This window comes from Leptodactylus fuscus, chromosome 1 (assembly GCF_031893055.1).
Source record: "Leptodactylus fuscus isolate aLepFus1 chromosome 1, aLepFus1.hap2, whole genome shotgun sequence".
NCBI lineage: Eukaryota > Metazoa > Chordata > Amphibia > Anura > Leptodactylidae > Leptodactylus > Leptodactylus fuscus.
In genome coordinates this window covers 1,373,007-1,400,285 of record NC_134265.1, presented here as the reverse complement: position 1 = coordinate 1,400,285, position 27,279 = coordinate 1,373,007, and the positions used below count along the sequence as shown (strand labels likewise).

Here is a 27,279-nt window from a genome sequence, read left to right as displayed (position 1 = left end):
GGTCACTGCTCTGTAGGATCACTATGGTCACTGCTCTGTAGGATCACTATGGTCACTGCTCTGTAGGATCACTATGATCACTGGTCTGTAGGATCTCTATGGTCACTGCTCTGTAGGATCACTATGGCACTGCTCTGTAGGATCACTATGGTCACTGCTCTGTAGGATCACTATGGCACTGCTCTGTAGGATCTCTATGGTCACTGCTCTGTAGGATCACTATGGCACTGCTCTGTAGGATCACTATGGTCACTGCTCTGTAGGATCACTATGGTCACTGCTCTGTAGGATCACTATGGTCACTGCTCTGTAGGATCACTATGGTCACTGGTCTGTAGGATCACTATGGTCACTGGTCTGTATGATCACTATGGTCACTGGTCTGTAGGATCACTATGGCACTGGTCTGTAGGATCACTATGGTCACTGCTCTGTAGGATCTCTATGATCACTGGTCTGTAGGATGACTTTGATCACTGCTCTATAGGATCACTATGGCACTGCTCTGTAGGATCACTATGGTCACTGCTCTGTAGGATCACTATGGTCACTGCTCTGTAGGATCACTATGGCACTGGTCTGTAGGATCACTATGGCACTGCTCTGTAGGATCACTATGATCACTGCTCTGTAGGATCACTATGGTCACTGGTCTGTAGGATCACTATGGCACTGCTCTGTAGGATCTCTATGGTCACTGGTCTGTAGGATCACTATGGTCACTGCTCTGTAGGATCACTATGGCACTGCTCTGTAGGATCACTATGGTCACTGCTCTGTAGGATCTCTATGGTCACTGGTCTGTAGGATCACTATGGTCACTGCTCTGTAGGATCACTATGGCACTGCTCTGTAGGATCACTATGGTCACTGCTCTGTAGGATCACTATGGCACTGCTCTGTAGGATCTCTATGGTCACTGCTCTGTAGGATCACTATGGCACTGCTCTGAAGGATCACTATGGTCACTGCTCTGTAGGATCACTATGGTCACTGCTCTGTAGGATCACTATGGTCACTGGTCTGTAGGATCTCTATGGTCACTGCTCTGTAGGATCACTATGGCACTGCTCTGTAGGATCACTATGGTCACTGGTCTGTAGGATCACTATGGCACTGGTCTGTAGGATCTCTATGGTCACTGGTCTGTAGGATGACTTTGATCACTGCTCTGTAGGATCACTATGGTCACTGGTCTGTAGGATCACTATGGCACTGGTCTGTAGGATCTCTATGGTCACTGGTCTGTAGGATGACTTTGATCACTGCTCTGTAGGATCACTATGGTCACTGGTCTGTAGGATCACTATGGCACTGGTCTGTAGGATCACTATGGCACTGCTCTGTAGGATCACTATGGTCACTGGTCTGTAGGATCACTATGGTCACTGGTCTGTAGGATCACTATGGTCACTGGTCTGTAGGATCACTATGGTCACTGGTCTGTAGGATCACTATGGCACTGGTCTGTAGGATCACTATGGTCACTGCTCTGTAGGATCACTATGGCACTGGTCTGTAGGATCACTATGGCACTGCTCTGTAGGATCTCTATGATCACTGGTCTGTAGGATCACTATGGTCACTGGTCTGTAGGATCACTATGGTCACTGGTCTGTAGGATCACTATGGTCACTGGTCTGTAGGATCACTATGGTCACTGCTCTGTAGGGTCACTATGGTCACTGGTCTGTATGATCACTATGGTCACTGGTCTGTAGGATCACTATGGTCACTGGTCTGTAGGATCACTATGGTCACTGGTCTGTAGGATCACTATGATCACTGGTCTGTAGGATCACTATGGTCACTGGTCTGTAGGATCACTATGGTCACTGCTCTGTAGGGTCACTATGGTCACTGGTCTGTATGATCACTATGGTCACTGGTCTGTAGGATCACTATGGTCACTGGTCTGTAGGATCACTATGGTCACTGGTCTGTAGGATCACTATGGTCACTGGTCTGTATGATCACTATGGTCACTGGTCTGTAGGATCACTATGGTCACTGCTCTGTAGGGTCACTATGATCACTGGTCTGTATGATCACTATGGTCACTGGTCTGTAGGATCACTATGGTCACTGCTCTGTAGGATCACTATGATCACTGGTCTGTAGGATCTCTATGGTCACTGGTCTGTAGGATCACTATGGCACTGCTCTGTAGGATCACTATGGTCACTGGTCTGTAGGATCACTATGATCACTGGTCTGTATGATCACTATGGTCACTGGTCTGTAGGATCACTATGGTCACTGCTCTGTAGGGTCACTATGGTCACTGGTCTGTATGATCACTATGGTCACTGGTCTGTTGGATCACTATGGTCACTGGTCTGTAGGATCACTATGGTCACTGGTCTGTAGGATCACTATGATCACTGGTCTGTAGGATCACTATGGTCACTGGTCTGTAGGATCACTATGGTCACTGGTCTGTAGGATCACTATGGTCACTGGTCTGTAGGATCACTATGATCACTGGTCTGTAGGATCACTATGGTCACTGGTCTGTAGGATCACTATGGTCACTGGTCTGTAGGATCACTATGGTCACTGGTCTGTAGGATCACTATGGTCACTGGTCTGTATGATCACTATGGTCACTGGTCTGTAGGATCACTATGGTCACTGGTCTGTAGGATCACTATGGTCACTGGTCTGTAGGATCACTATGATCACTGGTCTGTAGGATCACTATGGTCACTGGTCTGTAGGATCACTATGGTCACTGGTCTGTAGGATCACTATGGTCACTGGTCTGTAGGATCACTATGGTCACTGGTCTGTATGATCACTATGGTCACTGGTCTGTATGATCACTATGGTCACTGGTCTGTAGGATCACTATGGTCACTGCTCTGTAGGGTCACTATGGTCACTGGTCTGTAAGATCACTATGGTCACTGGTCTGTAGGATCACTATGGTCACTGGTCTGTATGATCACTATGGTCACTGGTCTGTATGATCACTATGGTCACTGGTCTGTAGGATCACTATGGTCACTGCTCTGTAGGGTCACTATGGTCACTGGTCTGTAGGATCACTATGGTCACTGGTCTGTAGGATCACTATGGTCACTGGTCTGTAGGATCACTATGGTCACTGGTCTGTAGGATCACTATGGCACTGGTCTGTAGGATCACTATGGTCACTGCTCTGTAGGATCACTATGATCACTGCTCTGTAGGATCACTATGGCACTGGTCTGTAGGATCACTATGGTCACTGCTCTGTATGATCTCTATGATCACTGGTCTGTAGGATCACTATGATCACTGGTCTGTAGGATCACTATGGTCACTGCTCTGTAGGATCACTATGATCACTGCTCTGTAGGATCACTATGATCACTGCTCTGTAGGATCACTATGGTCACTGGTCTGTAGGATCACTATGGTCACTGCTCTGTAGGATCACTATGATCACTGCTCTGTAAGATCTCTATGGTCACTGGTCTGTAGGATCACTATGGTCACTGCTCTGTAGGATCACTATGGTCACTGGTCTGTAAGATCACTATGGTCACTGGTCTGTAGGATCACTATGGTCACTGGTCTGTAGGATCTCTATGATCACTGGTCTGTAGGGTCACTATGGTCACTGGTCTGTAGGATCACTATGGTCACTGGTCTGTAGGATCACTATGATCACTGGTCTGTAGGATCACTATGGTCACTGGTCTGTAGGATCACTATGATCACTGGTCTGTAGGATCACTATGGTCACTGGTCTGTAGGATCACTATGGTCACTGGTCTGTAGGATCACTATGGTCACTGGTCTGTAGGATCACTATGGTCACTGGTCTGTAGGATCACTATGGTCACTGGTCTGTATGATCACTATGGTCACTGGTCTGTAGGATCACTATGATCACTGGTCTGTAGGATCACTATGGTCACTGGTCTGTAGGATCACTATGGTCACTGGTCTGTAGGATCACTATGGTCACTGGTCTGTAGGATCACTATGATCACTGGTCTGTAGGATCACTATGATCACTGGTCTGTAGGATCACTATGGTCACTGGTCTGTAGGATCACTATGGTCACTGCTCTGTAGGGTCACTATGGTCACTGGTCTGTAGGATCACTATGGTCACTGGTCTGTAGGATCACTATGGTCACTGGTCTGTATGATCACTATGATCACTGGTCTGAAGGATCACTATGGTCACTGCTCTGTAGGATCACTATGGCACTGCTCTGTAGGATCTCTATGATCACTGCTCTGTAGGGTCACTATGGTCACTGGTCTGTATGATCTCTATGATCACTGGTCTGTAGGATCACTATGGTCACTGGTCTGTAGGATCACTATGGTCACTTGTCTGTATGATCACTATGATCACTGCTCTGTATGATCTCTATGGTCACTGCTCTGTAGGATCACTATGGTCACTGGTCTGTAAGATCACTATGGTCACTGGTCTGTAGGATCACTATGGTCACTGGTCTGTAGGATCTCTATGATCACTGGTCTGTAGGGTCACTATGGTCACTGGTCTGTAGGATCACTATGATCACTGGTCTGTAGGATCACTATGGTCACTCGTCTGTAGGATCTCTATGATCACTGGTCTGTAGGATCACTATGGTCACTGGTCTGTATGATCACTATGATCACTGGTCTGTAGGATCACTATGGTCACTGGTCTGTAGGATCACTATGGTCACTGGTCTGTAGGATCACTATGGTCACTGGTCTGTAGGATCACTATGGTCACTGGTCTGTAGGATCACTATGGTCACTGGTCTGTAGGATCACTATGATCACTGCTCTGTAGGATCACTATGGTCACTGGTCTGTAGGATCACTATGGTCACTGGTCTGTAGGATCACTATGGTCACTGGTCTGTATGATCACTATGATCACTGGTCTGTAGGATCACTATGGTCACTGGTCTGTAGGATCACTATGGTCACTGGTCTGTATGATCACTATGATCACTGCTCTGTAGGGTCACTATGGTCACTGGTCTGTAGGGTCACTATGGTCACTGCTCTGTAGGATCACTATGGTCACTGGTCTGTATGATCTCTATGATCACTGGTCTGTAGGATCACTATGGTCACTGGTCTGTAGGATCACTATGGTCACTGGTCTGTAGGATCACTATGGTCACTGCTCTGTAGGATCACTATGGTCACTGGTCTGTAGGATCACTATGATCACTGCTCTGAAGGGTCACTATGGTCACTGGTCTGTAGGATCACTATGGTCACTGCTCTGTAGGATCACTATGGTCACTGGTCTGTAGGATCACTATGATTACTGGTCTATAGGATCTCTATGATTACTGGTCTATAGGATCACTATGATCACTGGTCTGTAGGATCTCTATGATTACTGGTCTGTAGGATCACTATGATCACTGGTATGTAGGATCACTATGATCACTGCTCTGTAGGATTACTATGACACTGGTCTGTAGGATCACTATGGTCACTGGTCTGTAGGATCACTATGATCACTGCTCTGTAGGATCACTATGATCACTGCTCTGTAGGATCACTATGATCACTGGTCTGTAGGATCTCTATGATCACTGGTCTGTAGGATCACTATGGTCACTGGTCTGTAGGATCTCTATGATTACTTGTCTGTAGGATCACTATGGCACTACTCTGTAGGATCTCTATGATCACTGGTCTGTAGGATCACTATGGTCACTGGTCTGTAGGATCTCTATGATTACTTGTCTGTAGGATCACTATGGCACTGGTCTGTAGGATCACTATGGTCACTGGTCTGTAGGATCACTATGATCACTGCTCTGTAGGATCACTATGATCACTGGTCTGTAGGATCTCTATGATTACTGGTCTATAGGATCACTATGATCACTGGTCTGTAGGATCTCTATGATTACTGGTCTGTAGGATCACTATGGTCACTCGTCTGTAGGATCTCTATGATCACTGGTCTGTAGGATGACTTTGATCACTGCTCTGTAGGATCACTATGGTCACTGGTCTGTAGGATCACTATGGTCACTGCTCTGTAGGATCACTATGGTCACTGCTCTGTAGGATCACTATGGTCACTGCTCTGTAGGATCACTATGGTCACTGGTCTGTAGGATCACTATGGTCACTGGTCTGTAGGATCACTATGGTCACTGGTCTGTAGGATCACTATGATCACTGGTCTGTAGGATCACTATGATCACTGGTCTGTATGATCACTATGGTCACTGGTCTGTAGGATCACTATGGTCACTGGTCTGTAGGATCACTATGGCACTGGTCTGTATGATCTCTATGGTCACTGGTCTTTATGATCTCTATGGTCACTGGTCTGTAGGATCACTATGATCACTGCTCTGTAGGATCACTATGGTCACTGCTCTGTAGGATCACTATGGTCACTGGTCTGTAGGATCACTATGGTCACTGCTCTGTAGGATCACTATGGTCACTGCTCTGTAGGATCACTATGGTCACTGGTCTGTAGGATCACTATGGTCACTGGTCTGTAGGATCACTATGATCTCTATGGTCACTGGTCTGTATGATCTCTATGGTCACTGGTCTGTAGGATCACTATGATCACTGCTCTGTAGGATCACTATGGCACTGGTCTGTAGGATCACTATGGTCACTGCTCTGTAGGATCACTATGGTCACTGCTCTGTAGGATCACTATGGTCACTGCTCTGTAGGATCACTATGGTCACTGCTCTGTAGGATCTCTATGGTCACTGCTCTGTAGGATCACTATGGCACTGCTCTGTAGGATCACTATGGTCACTGCTCTGTAGGATCACTATGGTCACTGCTCTGTAGGATCTCTATGATCACTGGTCTGTAGGATCACTATGGTCACTGCTCTGTAGGATCACTATGGTCACTGCTCTGTAGGATCACTATGGTCACTGGTCTGTATGATCACTATGATCACTGGTCTGTATGATCACTATGGTCACTGCTCTGTATGATCACTATGGTCACTGGTCTGTAGGATCACTATGGTCACTGCTCTGTAGGATCACTATGGTCACTGGTCTGTAGGATCACTATGGTCACTGGTCTGTATGATCACTATGGTCACTGGTCTGTAGGATCACTATGGCACTGGTCTGTAGGATCACTATGGTCACTGCTCTGTAGGATCTCTATGGTCACTGGTCTGTAGGATGACTTTGATCACTGCTCTATAGGATCACTATGGCACTGCTCTGTAGGATCACTATGGCACTGGTCTGTAGGATCACTATGATCACTGGTCTGTAGGATCACTATGGTCACTGGTCTGTAGGATCACTATGATCACTGCTCTGTAGGATCACTATGGTCACTGGTCTGTAGGATCACTATGGTCACTGGTCTGTAGGATCACTATGGTCACTGCTCTGTAGGATCTCTATGGTCACTGGTCTGTAGGATCACTATGGTCACTGCTCTGTAGGATCACTATGGCACTGCTCTGTAGGATCACTATGGTCACTGCTCTGTAGGATCACTATGGCACTGCTCTGTAGGATCTCTATGGTCACTGCTCTGTAGGATCACTATGGCACTGCTCTGTAGGATCTCTATGGTCACTGCTCTGTAGGATCACTATGGCACTGCTCTGTAGGATCTCTATGGTCACTGCTCTGTAGGATCACTATGGCACTGCTCTGTAGGATCACTATGGCACTGCTCTGTAGGATCTCTATGGTCACTGCTCTGTAGGATCACTATGGCACTGCTCTGTAGGATCACTATGGTCACTGCTCTGTAGGATCACTATGGTCACTGCTCTGTAGGATCACTATGGCACTGCTCTGTAGGATCTCTATGGTCACTGCTCTGTAGGATCACTATGGCACTGCTCTGTAGGATCACTATGGTCACTGCTCTGTAGGATCACTATGGTCACTGGTCTGTAGGATCTCTATGGTCACTGCTCTGTAGGATCACTATGGCACTGCTCTGTAGGATCACTATGGTCACTGCTCTGTAGGATCACTATGGTCACTGGTCTGTAGGATCACTATGATCACTGGTCTGTAGGATGACTTTGATCACTGCTCTATAGGATCACTATGGCACTGGTCTGTAGGATCACTATGGCACTGCTCTGTAGGATCACTATGGTCACTGGTCTGTAGGATCACTATGGTCACTGGTCTGTAGGATCACTATGGTCACTGGTCTGTAGGATCACTATGGTCACTGGTCTGTAGGATCACTATGGCACTGGTCTGTAGGATCACTATGGTCACTGCTCTGTAGGATCACTATGGCACTGGTCTGTAGGATCACTATGGTCACTGCTCTGTATGATCTCTATGATCACTGGTCTGTAGGATCACTATGGCACTGGTCTGTAGGATCACTATGGCACTGGTCTGTAGGATCACTATGGTCACTGGTCTGTAGGATCACTATGGTCACTGGTCTGTAGGATCACTATGGTCACTGCTCTGTAGGGTCACTATGGTCACTGGTCTGTAGGATCACTATGGTCACTGGTCTGTAGGATCACTATGGTCACTGGTCTGTAGGATCACTATGGCACTGGTCTGTAGGATCACTATGATCACTGCTCTGTAGGATCACTATGGTCACTGCTCTGTAGGATCACTATGATCACTGGTCTGTAGGATGACTTTGATCACTGCTCTGTAGGATCACTATGATCACTGGTCTGTAGGATCACTATGGTCACTGGTCTGTAGGATGACTTTGATCACTGCTCTGTAGGATCACTATGGTCACTGGTCTGTAGGATCACTATGGTCACTGGTCTGTAGGATCACTATGGCACTGGTCTGTAGGATCACTATGGTCACTGCTCTGTAGGATCACTATGGCACTGGTCTGTAGGATCACTATGGCACTGGTCTGTAGGATCACTATGGTCACTGCTCTGTATGATCTCTATGATCACTGGTCTGTAGGATCACTATGGCACTGGTCTGTAGGATCACTATGGCACTGGTCTGTAGGATCACTATGGTCACTGGTCTGTAGGATCACTATGGTCACTGGTCTGTAGGATCACTATGGTCACTGCTCTGTAGGGTCACTATGGTCACTGGTCTGTAGGATCACTATGGTCACTGGTCTGTAGGATCACTATGGTCACTGGTCTGTAGGATCACTATGGCACTGGTCTGTAGGATCACTATGATCACTGGTCTGTAGGATCACTATGGTCACTGGTCTGTAGGATGACTTTGATCACTGCTCTGTAGGATCACTATGGTCACTGGTCTGTATGATCACTATGATCACTGGTCTGTAGGATCACTATGGTCACTGGTCTGTAGGATCACTATGGCACTGGTCTGTAGGATCACTATGGCACTGCTCTGTATGATCCCGTTGATCCCTACAGACTGTTAATCTAATTCTCGGTTATTCTGGACTCCAGGTACATGAAATAAATGCCTGAACTGTAGTAACAGCTGTCACTGAGGAGATGGGGAGGGCGCAGGAGGGAAGACGGCACAATACGGAAGATGTCAGGACATTGCGGGTATTTGGGGAATGGGACGACATTAGAACGAGCTATCTAGAGAATAAACGAAGGAACACGCCATAGTCATCGTGCAATGTTTACAAACACCAGTGATCTGCCCATGTGACAGCGAGCAACCAATCAGGAGTGACAAATAGGACTAAGGTCACTAATGACTCAAAATATTATGCCCAGGTAAGAAGAGGAGAAGGAGCCATGTTATATAGAAACATACTGTATATAGAATAGAGAGAGATAGGAGATAATACACAGATAATACAGTGTGGGGGGTTCTGGGGATTAGTGTAGTGTTATACTAGAGAGATAGGAGATAATACACAGATAACACAGTGTGGGGGGTTCTGGGGATTAGTGTAGTGTTATACTAGAGAGAGATAGGAGATAATACACAGATAATACAGTGTGGGGGGTTCTGGGGATTAGTATAGTGTTATACTAGAGAGAGATAGGAGATAATACACAGATAATACAGTGTGGGGGGTTCTGGGGATTAGTATAGTGTTATACTAGAGAGAGATAGGAGATAATACAGTGTGGGGGGTTCTGGGGATTAGTGTAGTGTTATACTAGAGAGAGATAGGAGATAATACACAGATAATACAGTGTGGGGGTTCTGGGGATTAGTGTAGTGTTATACTAGAGAGAGATAGGAGATAATACACAGATAATACAGTGTGGGGGGTTCTGGGGATTAGTATAGTGTTATACTAGAGAGAGATAGGAGATAATACACAGATAATACAGTGTGGGGGGTTCTGGGGATTAGTATAGTGTTATACTAGAGAGAGATAGGAGATAATACAGTGTGGGGGGTTCTGGGGATTAGTGTAATGTTATACTAGAGAGAGATAGGAGATAATACACAGATAATATAGTGTGGGGGGTTCTGGGGATTAGTGTAGTGTTATACTAGAGAGAGATAGGAGATAATACACAGATAATACAGTGTGGGGGGTTCTGAGGATTAGTGTAGTGTTATACTAGAGAGAGATAGGAGATAATACACAGATAATACAGTGTGGGGGGTTCTGGGGATTAGTATAGTGTTATACTAGAGAGAGATAGGAGATAATACACAGATAATACAGTGTGGGGGGTTCTGAGGATTAGTGTAGTGTTATACTAGAGAGAGATAGGAGATAATACACAGATAATACAGTGTGGGGGGTTCTGGGGATTAGTGTAGTGTTATACTAGAGAGAGATAGGAGATAATACACAGATAATACAGTGTGTGGGGGTTCTGGGGATTAGTATAGTGTTATACTAGAGAGAGATAGGAGATAATACACAGATAATACAGTGTGGAGGGGTTCTGGGGATTAGTGTAGTGTTATACTAGAGAGAGATAGGAGATAATACACAGATAATACAGTGTGGGGGGTTCTGGGGATTAGTGTAGTGTTATACTAGAGAGAGATAGGAGATAATACACAGATAATACAGTGTGGGGGGTTCTGGGGATTAGTGTAGTGTTATACTAGAGAGATAGGAGATAATACACAGATAACACAGTGTGGGGGGTTCTGGGGATTAGTGTAGTGTTATACTAGAGAGAGATAGGAGATAATACACAGATAATACAGTGTGGGGGGTTCTGGGGATTAGTATAGTGTTATACTAGAGAGAGATAGGAGATAATACACAGATAATACAGTGTGGGGGTTCTGGGGATTAGTGTAGTGTTATACTAGAGAGAGATAGGAGATAATACACAGATAATACAGTGTGGGGGGTTCTGGGGATTAGTATAGTGTTATACTAGAGAGAGATAGGAGATAATACACAGATAATACAGTGTGGGGGGTTCTGGGGATTAGTATAGTGTTATACTAGAGAGAGATAGGAGATAATACAGTGTGGGGGGTTCTGGGGATTAGTGTAATGTTATACTAGAGAGAGATAGGAGATAATACACAGATAATATAGTGTGGGGGGTTCTGGGGATTAGTGTAGTGTTATACTAGAGAGAGATAGGAGATAATACACAGATAATACAGTGTGGGGGGTTCTGAGGATTAGTGTAGTGTTATACTAGAGAGAGATAGGAGATAATACACAGATAATACAGTGTGGGGGGTTCTGGGGATTAGTATAGTGTTATACTAGAGAGAGATAGGAGATAATACACAGATAATACAGTGTGGGGGGTTCTGAGGATTAGTGTAGTGTTATACTAGAGAGAGATAGGAGATAATACACAGATAATACAGTGTGGGGGGTTCTGGGGATTAGTGTAGTGTTATACTAGAGAGAGATAGGAGATAATACACAGATAATACAGTGTGTGGGGGTTCTGGGGATTAGTATAGTGTTATACTAGAGAGAGATAGGAGATAATACACAGATAATACAGTGTGGAGGGGTTCTGGGGATTAGTGTAGTGTTATACTAGAGAGAGATAGGAGATAATACACAGATAATACAGTGTGGGGGGTTCTGGGGATTAGTGTAGTGTTATACTAGAGAGAGATAGGAGATAATACACAGATAATACAGTGTGGGGGGTTCTGGGGATTAGTATAGTGTTATACTAGAGAGAGATAGGAGATAATATACAGATAATACAGTGTGGGGGGTTCTGGGGATTAGTGTAGTGTTATACTAGAGAGAGATAGGAGATAATACACAGATAATACAGTGTGGGGGGTTCTGGGGATTAGTGTAATGTTATACTAGAGAGAGATAGGAGATAATACACAGATAATATAGTGTGGGGGGTTCTGGGGATTAGTGTAATGTTATACTAGAGAGAGATAGGAGATAATACACAGATAATACAGTGTGGGGGGTTCTGAGGATTAGTGTAGTGTTATACTAGAGAGAGATAGGAGATAATACACAGATAATACAGTGTGGGGGGTTCTGGGGATTAGTGTAGTGTTATACTAGAGAGAGATAGGAGATAATACACAGATAATATAGTGTGGGGGGTTCTGGGGATTAGTGTAGTGTTATACTAGAGAGAGATAGGAGATAATACACAGATAATACAGTGTGGGGGGTTCTGGGGATTAGTGTAGTGTTATACTAGAGAGAGATAGGAGATAATACACAGATAATACAGTGTGGAGGGTTCTGGGGATTAGTGTAGTGTTATACTAGAGAGAGATAGGAGATAATACACAGATATTACAGTGTGGGGGGTTCTGGGTTTTTCTTTATGTCTCACCAAGGCTCTTCTCCCACCATTGCTCAGTTTGGCTGGACAGCCGGGACTAGGAAGAGTTCTGGTCATCCCAAACTTCTTCCATGTAAGGATTATGGAGGCCGCTGTGCTCTGAGGAACCTTGGCCAGATCTGGGCCTTGCCACAATCCTGTCTCTGAGCTCCTTGGGCAGTTCCTTTGACCTCCTGATTCTCCTTTGCTGTGACCTGCGCTGTGAGCTGTGAGGTCTTATATAGAAAGGTCTGTGCCTTTCCTAATCACGTCCAATCAGGTTAATTACACACAGCCGGACTCTAATGAAGGAGAAGCAACATCTCAAGGAGGATCAGAAGGAAATGGACACATGTGAGTTACATATGAGCGTCACAGCAAAGGCTCCGGATACTTCTGGCCAGGGGAGATTATATGTGTTTCCAATCTAAGTGCATGTATTGCCCTATTCTTCCCATGGGTTCCTGACCCTGGTGGACACTCTGGTGTAGGGTCACCTGTTATTTGATACTGATATTAGTTTCTTCTCATCCTTCTCTTGCAGATTTTTACCAATTATGGAGCCCTTTGCACAGATGACTGCACCATATTTATTAGATCCATTATTCGGATGTTCCTCATCCCTTTGGTCCTCGTCCTTGGATTCTCTGCAGTACACGGGCAGTTCCCCAAGGAGTGCACCACAGACTTGGCATTAAAGAGTAAAATCTGCTGCCCCCTATGGAAAGGAAGCCCCTGTGGTGAGCACGCTGGTCGAGGAGAATGCCCCATTAAATATATTGCAGAATACAGCCAAGTCTCGGAGGCACCTCATGAGGGAAAGCGTTACAATGACGACCGCCTGAACTGGCCTACAAGCTATTTTAAGTATTACTGTAGATGTAAAGGAAATTACACCGGCTACGACTGTGGACAATGCAAATACGGCCTGTACGGGGAGAAATGCCAGCAGAGGAAGACTGTGGTGAGGAAGGAGATCCATAAACTGAATGAGACCGAAAAGGAAAGGTTCATCTGCTATCTGAATATGACCAAGTACACCACCAGTAAAGACTATGTCATCCTGGTGACCGATAACAGGGACGACCCCAGTACATATCGCTTCATCAATGCCTCCATATACAACATGCTTGTGTGGATACACCACTATCTCATGAAGCCCGTGAGAATAAATGGCACTTATCAACATAACACCAATTTTGCCCACAAGGGACCCGCGTTTGCCCCCTGGCACCGATGTATGCTCCTCTTCGCGGAGAGAGAGATCCAGCTCTGCACTGGAAATGAAGACTTTGCTCTCCCGCTATATGACTCCACTCAAGATGAGAACTGCTCCATCTGCAGCAACGACTTACTGGGCCCAAGCGATATGGAAGGGAAGATTCTGAATAGCTCCTGCTTCTCCTCCTGGAGGGTGAGTTTCCCCGGGGTCTCATGGTCTCCACATCACAGCACTCAGGACACAAGTGTAGAAGAATTACCCATGTGGTCAGGTGGTCAGTGGAGATGCAAAGTCTGAATTAGGCAGAAATTACCGGACACTCCGAGCCATGGTCCTCCCACCACTTAGTCATACATCCCAACTATAGAGAGCACCAGTACAGAGATATTAGGTGGCACACACAGGGCCATGGTCCTCCCACCACTTAGTCATACATCCCAACTATAGAGAGCACCAGTACAGAGATATTAGGTGGCACACACAGGGCCATGGTCCTCCTACCACTTAGTCATACATCCCAACTATAGGGGGCACCAGTACACAGATATTAGGTGGCACACACAGGGCCATGGTCCTCCTACCACTTAGTCATACATCCCAACTATAGAGGGCACCAGTACACAGATATTAGGTGGCACACACAGGGCCATGGTCCTCCTACCACTTAGTCATACATCCCAACTATAGGGGGCACCAGTACACAGATATTAGGTGGCACACACAGGGCCATGGTCCTCCTACCACTTAGTCATACATCCCAACTATAGAGGGCACCAGTACACAGATATTAGGTGGCACACACAGGGCCATGGTCCTCCTACCACTTAGTCATACATCCCAACTATAGAGGGCACCAGTACACAGATATTAGGTGGCACACACAGGGCCATGGTCCTCCTACCACTTAGTCATACATCCCAACTATAGAGGGCACCAGTACACAGATATTAAGTGGCACACACAAATCTCCTGTCCACGTGTCCTGATTTCTATAGAAGTGGACGCTGATATGGAGCTCCAACCATCAGCCACGGTGACAAAGGACACCACTACTTGCCATAAATCTCCTGTCCACATGTCCTGATCTCTATAGAGGTGGACACTGGCATGGAGCTCTAACCATCAGCCACGGTGACAAAGGACACCACTACTGGCCATAAATCTCCTGTCCACGTGTCCTGATTTCTATAGAAGTGGACGCTGACATGGAGCTCCAACCATCGGCTACGGTGACAAAGGACACCACTACTGGCCATAAATCTCCTGTCCACGTGTCCTGATTTCTATAGAAGTGGACGCTGACATGGAGCTCCAACCATCGGCTACGGTGACAAAGGACATCACTACTGGCCATAAATCTCCTGTCCACATGTCCTGATCTCTATAGAAGTGGACGCTGATATGGAGCTCCAACCATCAGCCACGGTGACAAAGGACACCACTACTGGCCATAAAACTCCTGTCCACGTGTCCTGATCTCTATAGAGGTGGACGGTGGAGAGACCATGAGAAAAGATGGATGGAAGTGATAGTTACTGAGTGATGGGGACTTTGGGGTTATTCATGGGGCGGAGGCAGCCAAGCCCTGGGTCAGACCTGGTCACTTGGGTAGATATAGCTTACTCCCCAGATCTATGGGGCCAGTAGGAGAGGGCTAAGAGTGAAGGTCTCTAGTATTGGGGTTCTCTATGTAATGTTGGAGCTTGTACCATTCTCTCTTGTGTTTTGTCACTTGATTGTTAGATGATGTGCAGCGATAGTGGGTCCCCATACACGTACTGCGAGTCCGCCATCTACGATACCCCCAAAGACTGTGTACAGAGGACCCCAGGGATAGAGAAACAGAGCACCCTGCCTTCTCGCCCAGAAATGCTGAACATCCTGAAGTGGAAAGACTATGACACTCCCCCATATAACACAGGGTCTCTGTGCAGCTTCCGGAACGCTTTAGAAGGTAAGATTGATTCCATGGTGGGATAAGACGACATGAGATAAGGAGGTATGACAGTCTGAGTGTCGGGGCCTCCTGAAAGAAGGAAGGGTCTCTGATTGCTTAAAAAAGATCGGGAACGGAATTCCGATCCCGATCGCTCAACCTTACCTGCATAGAACCGCTGCCGCTCCCCGGAGCTCCGACCGTTGTTCTCTGTCCTCTCCTCTCTCATTCACAGCCCTGCAGAGCGCCATGCGTGCCCCCGCCTCCCTAGGCTAGTGTTACTGATGCTGGGAGTAGGCGGGGCTAGTTGTGGCTTAGGAGTGGGTGGGTACAGGGCGGGGAGACATTAGTGCATCACTAGGGAGTCGGGGGTGCGTACGGCGCTCTGCCGGCGTCTGAATGAGAGAGGAGAGAAACGGACAGAACAACGGCCCGGAGCTCCGGGGAGCGGCGTACACACCGGGAGGGGAGGCAGTGGCAGCAGTTCTGTGCAGGTAACCCCAAAAATCCCTCTGACTTGCATTAGGATTGGAATTGGGATCGGGATCGGCTGGAAAATGATCGGAAATCGGATTTTAAAAACGATCCTGAAATCTCAACATGGGATCAACCCTGGCCATGTCGTATTGACTGGAGTGAAATCTCCCATCAGATCTCATGGTCACTACTTGTCCCATGTAGGCTAAGAGTCCTCAGCCGTCTCCCCACCTGTCCCTCCATGGCAGCGCTTCAATGTTGCTGCACTATCTGACTCTCTACTCCATCTTCATCCACCATCATCATCTCACAGCAAAACCTTCACTTACTCTTGTGACATAAGAAATATGGAAGACGGGTGGAAAAGTGAGCCAAGAGCTGTGAGGTCAGACAAGTAGCACTCTGGGGAGAGTCAATGGACTAGACTCAGGGTGTGGACACCAAAGGTGGGGAAAACCCAGAAACAACCAAAACATAGAGCAAGGAGAGAAGCAAGCCAACTTCTCCAACATGTCTGCTCTCAGGTCTGGGGTTGTATCCGATGGTGGTAGCCATATTTGTATGAGAATCAGCCGCATGAGAGGCTCGGGGTCCTACTGCAAAGTACATGGTTAAGGAAGGACCTCTCCCGGGACACTTCTCCAACACTCACTTGTGTCATCCATCATGTAATAAGTCCTTTAGAATCTGACATGATGTCTTATCTATGGGCCGACACCAAAGATGTCTAACTGCAGCTTCTGCTCCTCCGTCTTCTCCTCCCAGGCAACATAGACGCGTCAGATGGGAGAACGCCTGGAAACTTCGCACACAACAAGGTCCATGGATACATGGGAGGCGCAATGGCCATGGTTTCCGTATCTGCCAATGACCCCATGTTCTTTGTTCACCATTGCTATATTGACTTGTAAGTATTGTATATGTGACACCCCTTCGGGCCGACCCTCAGAGGCGGAGAGTGTAGTAGTCCTCACCACGGGGCAATGACTACACCAAAACTGGAGGGTCTCCCACATATACCAGGGGTCACTCAGCGCTCCGAACACAAGTCATAAGGGCAAAACTAGTAACAGTACAAAAGGACGAGGTGGTAAGATGGAGCCACTGGGAACGGGCGACACATCGGGAGGGCCTAAGACTATACGTGTCCAGCTGCCTCACCAGGGGGCAGCCACTGATGGAGATGGAGCCACTGGGAACGGGCGACACATCGGGAGGGCCTAAGACTATACGTGTCCAGCTGCCTCACCAGGGGGCAGCCACTGATGGAGATGGAGCCACTGGGAACGGGCGACACATCGGGAGGGCCTAAGACTATACGTGTCCAGCTGCCTCACCAGGGGGCAGCCACTGATGGAGATGGAGCCACTGGGAACGGGCGACACATCGGGAGGGCCTAAGACTATACGTGTCCAGCTGCCTCACCAGGGGGCAGCCACTGATGGAGATGGAGCCACTGGGAACGGGCGACACATCGGGAGGGCCTAAGACTATACGTGTCCAGCTGCCTCACCACGGGGCAATGACTACACCCAAATTGGAGGGTCTCCCACATATACCAGGGGTCACTCAGTGCTCCGAACACGCTCACAAGTCATAAGGGTAAAACTAGTAACAGTACAATAGGACAACATGGTAAGATGGAGCCATTGGGAGCGGGCGACACACCCGGAGGGCCTAAGACTATACGTGGCAGGATCGTGTCCAGCTGCCTCACCACGGGGCAGCCACTGATGGAGATGGAGCCACTGGGAACGGGCGACACACCGGGCCTGGAGGGCTTGAAACTATAGGTGTCCAGCTGCCTCACCTTTAAGGTTACCATGTCAACCAGGGAAAATCTAAAGTTTCAGAAGTTCCCTTGATAGATACAAGTAGCAGCTGAGGAGGCTTATATAAGACCCCGCCCTCCTGACACAAGGGCTGACTATATAAGACCCCGCCCTCCTGACACAAGTGCTGACTATATAAGACCCCGCCCTCCTGACACAAGGGCTGACTATATAAGACCCCGCCCTCCTGACACAAGTGCTGACTATATAAGACCCCGCCCTCCTGACACAAGGGCTGACTATATAAGACCCCGCCCTCCTGACACAAGTGCTGACTATATAAGACCCCGCCCTCCTGACACAAGGGCTGACTATATAAGACCCCGCCCTCCTGACACAAGGGCTGACTATATAAGACCCTGCCCTCCTGACACAAGGGCTGACTATATAAGACCCCGCCCTCCTGACACAAGGGCTGACTATATAAGACCCCGCCCTCCTGACACAAGGGCTGACTATATAAGACCCCGCCCTCCTGACACAAGTGCTGACTATATAAGACCCCGCCCTCCTGACACAAGGGCTGACTATATAAGACCCCGCCCTCCTGACACAAGGGCTGACTATATAAGACCCCGCCCTCCTGACACAAGGGCTGACTATATAAGACCCCGCCCTCCTGACACAAGTGCTGACTATATAAGACCCCGCCCTCCTGACACAAGGGCTGACTATATAAGACCCCGCCCTCCTGACACAAGTGCTGACTATATAAGACCCCGCCCTCCTGACACAAGGGCTGACTATATAAGACCCCGCCCTCCTGACACAAGTGCTGACTATATAAGACCCCGCCCTCCTGACACAAGGGCTGACTATATAAGACCCCGCCCTCCTGACACAAGGGCTGACTATATAAGACCCCGCCCTCCTGACACAAGTGCTGACTATATAAGACCCCGCCCTCCTGACACAAGGGCTGACTATATAAGACCCCGCCCTCCTGACACAAGGGCTGACTATGTAAGACCCCGCCCTCCTGACACAAGTGCTGACTATATAAGACCCCGCCCTCCTGACACAAGGGCTGACTATATAAGACCCCGCCCTCCTGACACAAGTGCTGACTATATAAGACCCCGCCCTCCTGACACAAGGGCTGACTATATAAGACCCCGCCCTCCTGACACAAGTGCTGACTATATAAGACCCCGCCCTCCTGACACAAGGGCTGACTATATAAGACCCCGCCCTCCTGACACAAGGGCTGACTATGTAAGACCCCGCCCTCCTGACACAAGTGCTGACTATATAAGACCCCGCCCTCCTGACACAAGGGCTGACTATATAAGACCCCGCCCTCCTGACACAAGGGCTGACTATATAAGACCCCGCCCTCCTGACACAAGGGCTGACTATATAAGACCCCGCCCTCCTGACACAAGTGCTGACTATATAAGACCCCGCCCTCCTGACACAAGGGCTGACTGTATAAGACCCCGCCCTCCTGACACAAGGGCTGACTATATAAGACCCCGCCCTCCTGACACAAGTGCTGACTATATAAGACCCCGCCCTCCTGACACAAGGGCTGACTGTATAAGACCCCGCCCTCCTGACACAAGGGCTGAATATATAAGACCCCGCCCTCCTGACACAAGTGCTGACTATATAAGACCCCGCCCTCCTGACACAAGTGCTGACTATATAAGACCCCGCCCTCCTGACACAAGTGCTGACTATATAAGACCCCGCCCTCCTGACACAAGGGCTGACTATATAAGACCCCGCCCTCCTGACACAAGGGCTGACTGTATAAGACCCCGCCCCCCTGACACAAGGGCTGAATATATAAGACCCCGCCCTCCTGACACAAGGGCTGACTATATAAGACCCCGCCCTCCTGACACAAGGGCTGACTATATAAGACCCCGCCCTCCTGACACAAGTGCTGACTATGTAAGACCCCGCCCTCCTGACACAAGGGCTGACTATATAAGACCCCGCCCTCCTGACACAAGTGCTGACTATGTAAGACCCCGCCCTCCTGACACAAGGGCTGAATATATAAGACCCCGCCCTCCTGACACAAGGGCTGAATATATAAGACCCCGCCCTCCTGACACAAGTGCTGACTATATAAGACCCCGCCCTCCTGACACAAGTGCTGACTATATAAGACCCCGCCCTCCTGACACAAGGGCTGACTATATAAGACCCCGCCCTCCTGACACAAGGGCTGACTATATAAGACCCCGCCCTCCTGACACAAGGACTGACTATATAAGACCCCGCCCTCCTGACACAAGGACTGACTATATAAGACCCCACCCTCCTGACACAAGGACTGACTATATAAGACCCCGCCCTCCTGACACAAGGGCTGACTATATAAGACCCTGCCCTCCTGACACAAGTGCTGACTGTATAAGACCCCGCCCTCCTGACACAAGGGCTGACTATATAAGACCCCGCCTTCCTCACACAAGGGCTGACTGTATAAGACCCCGCCCTCCTGACACAAGGGCTGACTATATAAGACCCCGCCCTCCTGACACAAGGGCTGACTATATAAGACCCCGCCCTCCGGACACAAGGGCTGACTATATAAGACCCCGCCCTCCTGACACAAGGGCTGAATATATAAGACCCCGCCCTCCTGACACAAGGACTGACTATATAAGACCCCGCCCTCCTGACACAAGGGCTGACTATTTAAGACCCCGCCCTCCGGACACAAGTGCTGACTATATAAGACCCCGCCCTCCTGACACAAGAGCTGACTATATAAGACCCCGCCCTCCTGACACAAGGACTGACTATATAAGACCCCGCCCTCCTGACACAAGGGCTGACTATATAAGACCCCGCCCTCCTGACACAAGTGCTGACTATATAAGACCCCGCCCTCCTGACAGAAGTGCTGACTATATAAGACCCCGCCCTCCTGACACAAGGGCTGACTGTATAAGACCCCGCCCTCCTGACACAAGGACTGACTATATAAGACCCCGCCCTCCTGACACAAGGGCTGACTATATAAGACCCCGCCCTCCTGACACAAGTGCTGACTATATAAGACCCCGCCCTCCTGACACAAGGGCTGACTGTATAAGACCCCGCCCTCCTGACATAAGTGCTGACTGTATAAGACCCCGCCCTCCTGACACAAGGGCTGACTATATAAGTCCCCGCCCTCCTGACACAAGGGCTGACTATTTAAGACCCCGCCCTCCGGACACAAGGGCTGACTATATAAGACCCCGCCCTCCTGACACAAGGGCTGAATATATAAGACCCCGCCCTCCTGACAGAAGTGCTGACTATATAAGACCCCGCCCTCCTGACACAAGTGCTGACTATATAAGACCCCGCCCTCCTGACACAAGTGCTGACTGTATAAGACCCCGCCCTCCTGACACAAGGGCTGACTATATAAGACCCCGCCCTCCTGACACAAGTGCTGACTATGTAAGACCCCGCCCTCCTGACACAAGGGCTGACTATATAAGACCCCGCCCTCCTGACACAAGGGCTGACTATATAAGACCCCGCCCTCCTGACACAAGAGCTGACTATATAAGACCCCGCCCTCCTGACACAAGGGCTGACTATATAAGACCCCGCCCTCCTGACAGAAGTGCTGACTATATAAGACCCCGCCCTCCTGACACAAGTGCTGACTATATAAGACCCCGCCCTCCTGACACAAGTGCTGACTGTATAAGACCCCGCCCTCCTGACACAAGGGCTGACTATATAAGACCCCGCCCTCCTGACACAAGTGCTGACTATGTAAGACCCCGCCCTCCTGACACAAGGGCTGACTATATAAGACCCCGCCCTCCTGACACAAGGGCTGACTATTTAAGACCCCGCCCTCCGGACACAAGGGCTGACTGTATAAGACCCCGCCCTCCTGACACAAGGGCTGACTGTATAAGACCCCGCCCTCCTGACACAAGTGCTGACTATATAAGAGCCCGCCCTCCTCACACAAGGGCTGACTATATAAGACCCCGCCCTCCTGACACAAGAGCTGACTATATAAGACCCCGCCCTCCTGACACAAGAGCTGACTATATAAGACCCCGCCCTCCTGACACAAGGACTGACTATATAAGACCCCGCCCTCCTGACACAAGGGCTGACTATATAAGACCCCGCCCTCCTGACAGAAGTGCTGACTATATAAGACCCCGCCCTCCTGACACAAGTGCTGACTATATAAGACCCCGCCCTCCTGACACAAGTGCTGACTGTATAAGACCCCGCCCTCCTGACACAAGGGCTGACTATATAAGACCCCGCCCTCCTGACACAAGTGCTGACTATGTAAGACCCCGCCCTCCTGACACAAGGGCTGACTATATAAGACCCCGCCCTCCTGACACAAGGGCTGACTATATAAGACCCCGCCCTCCTGACACAAGAGCTGACTATATAAGACCCCGCCCTCCTGACACAAGGGCTGACTATATAAGACCCCGCCCTCCTGACACAAGGACTATATCATGTACTGCAGTTGTGGGTGATGTAATAATACAAGGGGTCGTTAGGAGGGGGAATTATATCTATAAGGAAGATTCATTAGGGGAATACAAGGGGACATTAGGGGGGGGGTGCTTATGTCTGGGGGTATCAGGGGTATAATATTAGGGGGTAATTCATTAAGGTGTGTGTAATGGTCGTCATCCTATCAGGTCTTCCCGGGGTCTGTATACGGCTGACTGCTGGCTTCAGTCCGCGCCGGTGGCTACCAGCTAGGGTTCTTGGCCCAGTTTCGGAGGAGAGTTTTGTGGGAGTTGTGCGGCCTCTGGAGCTGATGTGGAAGTGTTGCGAGTCTGTTCTGTGTGATGGAGACATTTCGGAGAGACGTCCTCAGTGGTTGATTCATTTTTTATGGCTAACTTAAAAAATGTTTTGATGCCATATCGAGCTTTCTAGACTATAGAGGTCCCTTCATCAGGCCGGTATAACACAATGTCTGGAGGTAGGTATATATATATATATATATATATATATATATATATATATATATATATATATATATATATACACACACACAGAGGAGTGGGGTGTCAGATGGAAAACATAACATGTAAATACAGTATATAACCCATATCTATCAGTCACAGGAAGGTTCTCTGGGTTTATGGCTTCTTTTGATCAGTGACGTGTTTCGGATGAAAGCTATCCCATCTTAGGTAGGTCGGGCGGTCAATCGGCTTCCGATACAGCGATTTCCAAGAAGGAGTGATTGAGCGTCAGGTTGATGGTGGGATGGAACTGGTGGAATTGGTCATGGAAGGTTTTCAGCTGTTCCTCAGACCCAGTCCACAGGATTAGGATATCGTCAGTGAAGCGGTAGTAGGCCCGAGGCCTGGTGGTGCAGATGGATAGGAAGTCACTCTCCAGCTTGGCCATGAAGAGATTAGCGGACTGTGGCGCCATTTTGCTCCCCATTGCGGTGGCGGTCTGCTGTAGGTAGATGCAGTCACCAAAAGAGAAGTAATTGTGGGTGAGGAGACGCAGTCATCAAGATACAGGACAACAAAATGGAGACATCGCTGTATCGGAAGCCAATTGACCGACCAACCTACCTAAGATGGGATAGCTTTCATCCCAAACACATAAAGAACTCCATTGTCTACAGCCAGGCCATCAGATACCATCACATATGTTCAGACCCTGCAGATAGAGACGAACACCTTGGAGGCCTCAGTAACACATTCTTGAGGCAGGGTTACCATCCAAGAACAATTGATAACCAAATCACCAGAGCCACCAGGATACCAAGATCGGAGTTATTAATATACAACACCAAACAGGAGAACAATCGGGGGCCCCTGGTGTCACATATAACCCCCACCTGGAGACGCTGAGAGGAATCACATGCAAATTACATCCACTACTGTAATAAGACCACCGTGTAATATCCAGATCTCCAGACCCCCCTCCCCTGTGCTACAGACACCAAACCTCAGGAATATGGTGATCAGCAGCTCACTGTCACCTCCAACTAACACAGGAACATTCCCATGTGGACAGAAGAGGAGCAAAACCTGCCCCCACATACTGACCCCTGACAGGATAGAGATCCCAAACTCTGATCAGCACTACAAGATCCCGGGACCTTCACCTGCAGCCACCTAATGTAGTGTGTGTGATATTGTGTAGTAAGTGTCCTGGGGTCCTGTATGTAGGTGAGACAGGACAGTCACTGAGGATGAGGAGGAACTCACACAGACATACGATTAGAGAACAGAGAATGGACCTCCCGGGGCCAAAACACTTCTGTAATGAAAGTCATAACATGACCCTGGATATGAAGATCCTGGTACTGAGAGGGAATTTCAGAAACAGAAAGGATCGCCGCATATGGGAGATTAAACTCATGACGACCTTCAACACTCTCCAAAGGGGATAAACCAGGCCCAGGGTTTTATGGCCTTTCATAACCACTACACACCAGGTCACTGATCAAAGAAGCCACAAACCCAGAGAACTGTCCTGTGACTGATAGATATGGATTATATACTGTGTATTTACATGTTCTGTTTTCCATCTATTTTGCATCTAACACCCCTCTCCTCTGTATATATATATGTACCTACCTCCAGACATTGTGTTATACCATCCTGATGAAGGGACCTCTACAGTCTTGAAAGCTCGATATGTCATCAGAAATTTTTTTAAGTTAGCCATTAAAAAAGGAATCAACTACTGAGGACTTCTCTCCGAAAATGTCTTTCATTTCATATCCCCTGGCGAACACGGTACAAGGAGATGTCTTCTGTTCTGTGTGTGAGTCTGTGTTCCCTCATACTCTCCTTCTCGCCCCCTGTCCTGTATCTCTGGCTGCCTGTCACTGTTTGGTATTAGTGAGTTTGTGTTTTGGGTTCCAGGCTTGTTTAGCCTCCGTCCTGTGATACCCTTTCCTCACTACCCCACTCTTCCTCTCCTCCTGTTGTGTGTTTATGGTTGTGCTGCGCCTGTTAGTTCTCCAGCGTGTCCTGGTTGTTTCTATTTGCAGCTGCACCTATTCTTTCATTAGGGGTGACCGCCTCTAGTACCCCAGTCCCTAGCCTCTTGCAGCTCTCATCCCACCTGTCTGTTAGATCTTCGTGTTTAGAGAGCCAGAAGTTGTCGGGGCCGAGCTTAGCTTGGGAGCCGCCGACCATCACCTGCAGGCAGGACCTAGTCAGCCGTCGTAGCACCGGGGACAGCTCACCTACCCCAGTTCCCTAGAATTGCAAGCAGCATTCAGTATACGGTTGTCGGGCATCTTCTTGACTGTGACGTATATATGATGTAGTGATGGGTCTGTGCTTGGTGATGTCATGTTCTATGTATGATATCACATATTATATGATGTATATATGATGTAGTGATGGGTCTGTGCTTGAAGATGTCATGTTCTATGTCACCTTGGGATTATATTACAGGTATTATATGACAGTCCGTAGGTGGATGGTGACGTCATGTTACACGTGTGATGTTATATCACTAATGACATGATGATGGGCTGATGGTAGAGACCATTGGAAGTCACTGGTTGCTTTCCGTTGGTTCTGTAGATCTGGCAGCTCATTCATTTCTCTTTTGTTTCACAGTTGTTATCAGAAATGGATTGAAAAATACAATGTGCGTCCTGAAGACTTTCCCGAGAACCCCATCCCGGGGCATCATCCTCAGGACTTCCCTCCCCCATTTTATCCTGCTTATAAGCTCAGTGACTTCCACCAGACATCCTGGGCACTTGGATATACATATGATAATATTGAAGGATATCATTAAACCGTGAAAACGACCATTTATGTGAGGAAGTGGAATGAACGAGAGACTTCTACCTGGAGACTCCTCCCACAAAATGGCGGCTTTACCAGGTTCAGTCTAAGCCTCATTCCATGTAAATCCTATAATTTAATAAATGGATTTTCACAATATCTCTCCGCCTGCTGTGCATTCTATCCTTGTCCATCTATTTATGGAGAGGGGATGGCTTCAGAGTATTCCTGTCATCTGACAAGGGGCGGCGGGCTGATATAAAGCTCCTCCCTGGACCTCCTGTTATTACTCTCCTCCCCTGAGCTTCCTGTTATTACTCTACTCCCCAGGACCTCCTGTTATTACTCTCCTCCCCTGGGCTTCCTGTTATTACTCTCCTTCCCTGAGCCTCCTGTTATTACTCTCCTCCCCTGAGCTTCCTGTTATTACTCTCCTCCCCTGGGCCTCCTGTTATTACTCTCCTCCCCAGGGCTTCCTGTTATTACTCTCCTCCCCTGGGCTTCCTGTTATTACTCTCCTCCCCTGGACCTCCTGTTATTACTCTCCTCCCCTGGACCTCCTGTTATTACTCTCCTCCCCTGAGCTTCCTGTTATTACTCTCCTCCCCTGGGCCTCCTGTTATTACTCTCCTTCCCTGAGCTTCCTGTTATTACTCTCCTCCCTTGGCCTCCTGTTATTACTCTCCTTCCCTGAGCCTCCTGTTATTACTCTCCTCCCCTGAGCCTCCTGTTATTACTCTCCTCCCCTGGGCTTCCTGTTATTACTCTCCTCCACTGGGCTTCCTGTTATTACTCTCCTCCCCTGGGCTTCCTGTTATTACTCTCCTCCCCTGGGCCTCCTGTTATTACTCTCCTCCCCTGAGCCTCCTGTTATTACTCTCCTCTCCTGAGCCTCCTGTTATTACTCTCCTCCTCTGAGCTTCCTGTTATTACTCTCCTCCCCTGGACCTCCTGTTATTACTCTCCTCCCCTGGGCCTCCTGTTATTACTCTCCTCCCCTGGGACTCCTGTTATTATGCTCCTCCCCTGAGCCTCCTGTTATTACTCTCCTCCCTGGACCTACGGTTATTACTCTCCTCCCTGGACCTGCTGTCATTACTCTCCTCCCCTGAGCCTCCTGTTATTACTCTCCTCCCCTGGGACTCCTGTTATTATGCTCCTCCCCTGAGCCTCCTGTTATTATGCTCCTCCCTGGATCTTCGGTTATTACTCTCCTCCCTGGACCTGCTGTCATTACTCTCCTCCCCTGAGCCTCCTGTTATTACTCTCCTCCCCTGGGACTCCTGTTATTACTCTCCTCCCCTGGACCTGCTGTTATTACTCTCCTCCCCTGGATCTCCAGTTATTACGCTTTTCCCTGGACCTCCTGTTATTACTCTCCTCCCCTGGGACTCCTGTTATTACTCTCCTCCCCTGGACCTGCTGTTATTACTCTCCTCCCC

General features: G+C 48.4%; 1 protein-coding gene across 1 annotated transcript in view; it reads left to right on the top strand.

The window, feature by feature from the left end:
- LOC142190745 (tyrosinase-like) overlaps nucleotides 1–25,847 on the top strand; it is a 36,778-nt gene extending 10,931 nt beyond the window's left edge. Inside the window, exons 3-6 of the mRNA XM_075262316.1 lie at nucleotides 13,185–14,054; nucleotides 15,606–15,816; nucleotides 17,041–17,182; nucleotides 25,664–25,847. Coding sequence (XP_075118417.1) covers nucleotides 13,185–14,054; nucleotides 15,606–15,816; nucleotides 17,041–17,182; nucleotides 25,664–25,847 — 1,407 coding nt within the window. The remainder of the gene's footprint in view (nucleotides 1–13,184; nucleotides 14,055–15,605; nucleotides 15,817–17,040; nucleotides 17,183–25,663) is intronic.
- Nucleotides 25,848–27,279: the final 1,432 nt, after the last annotated feature.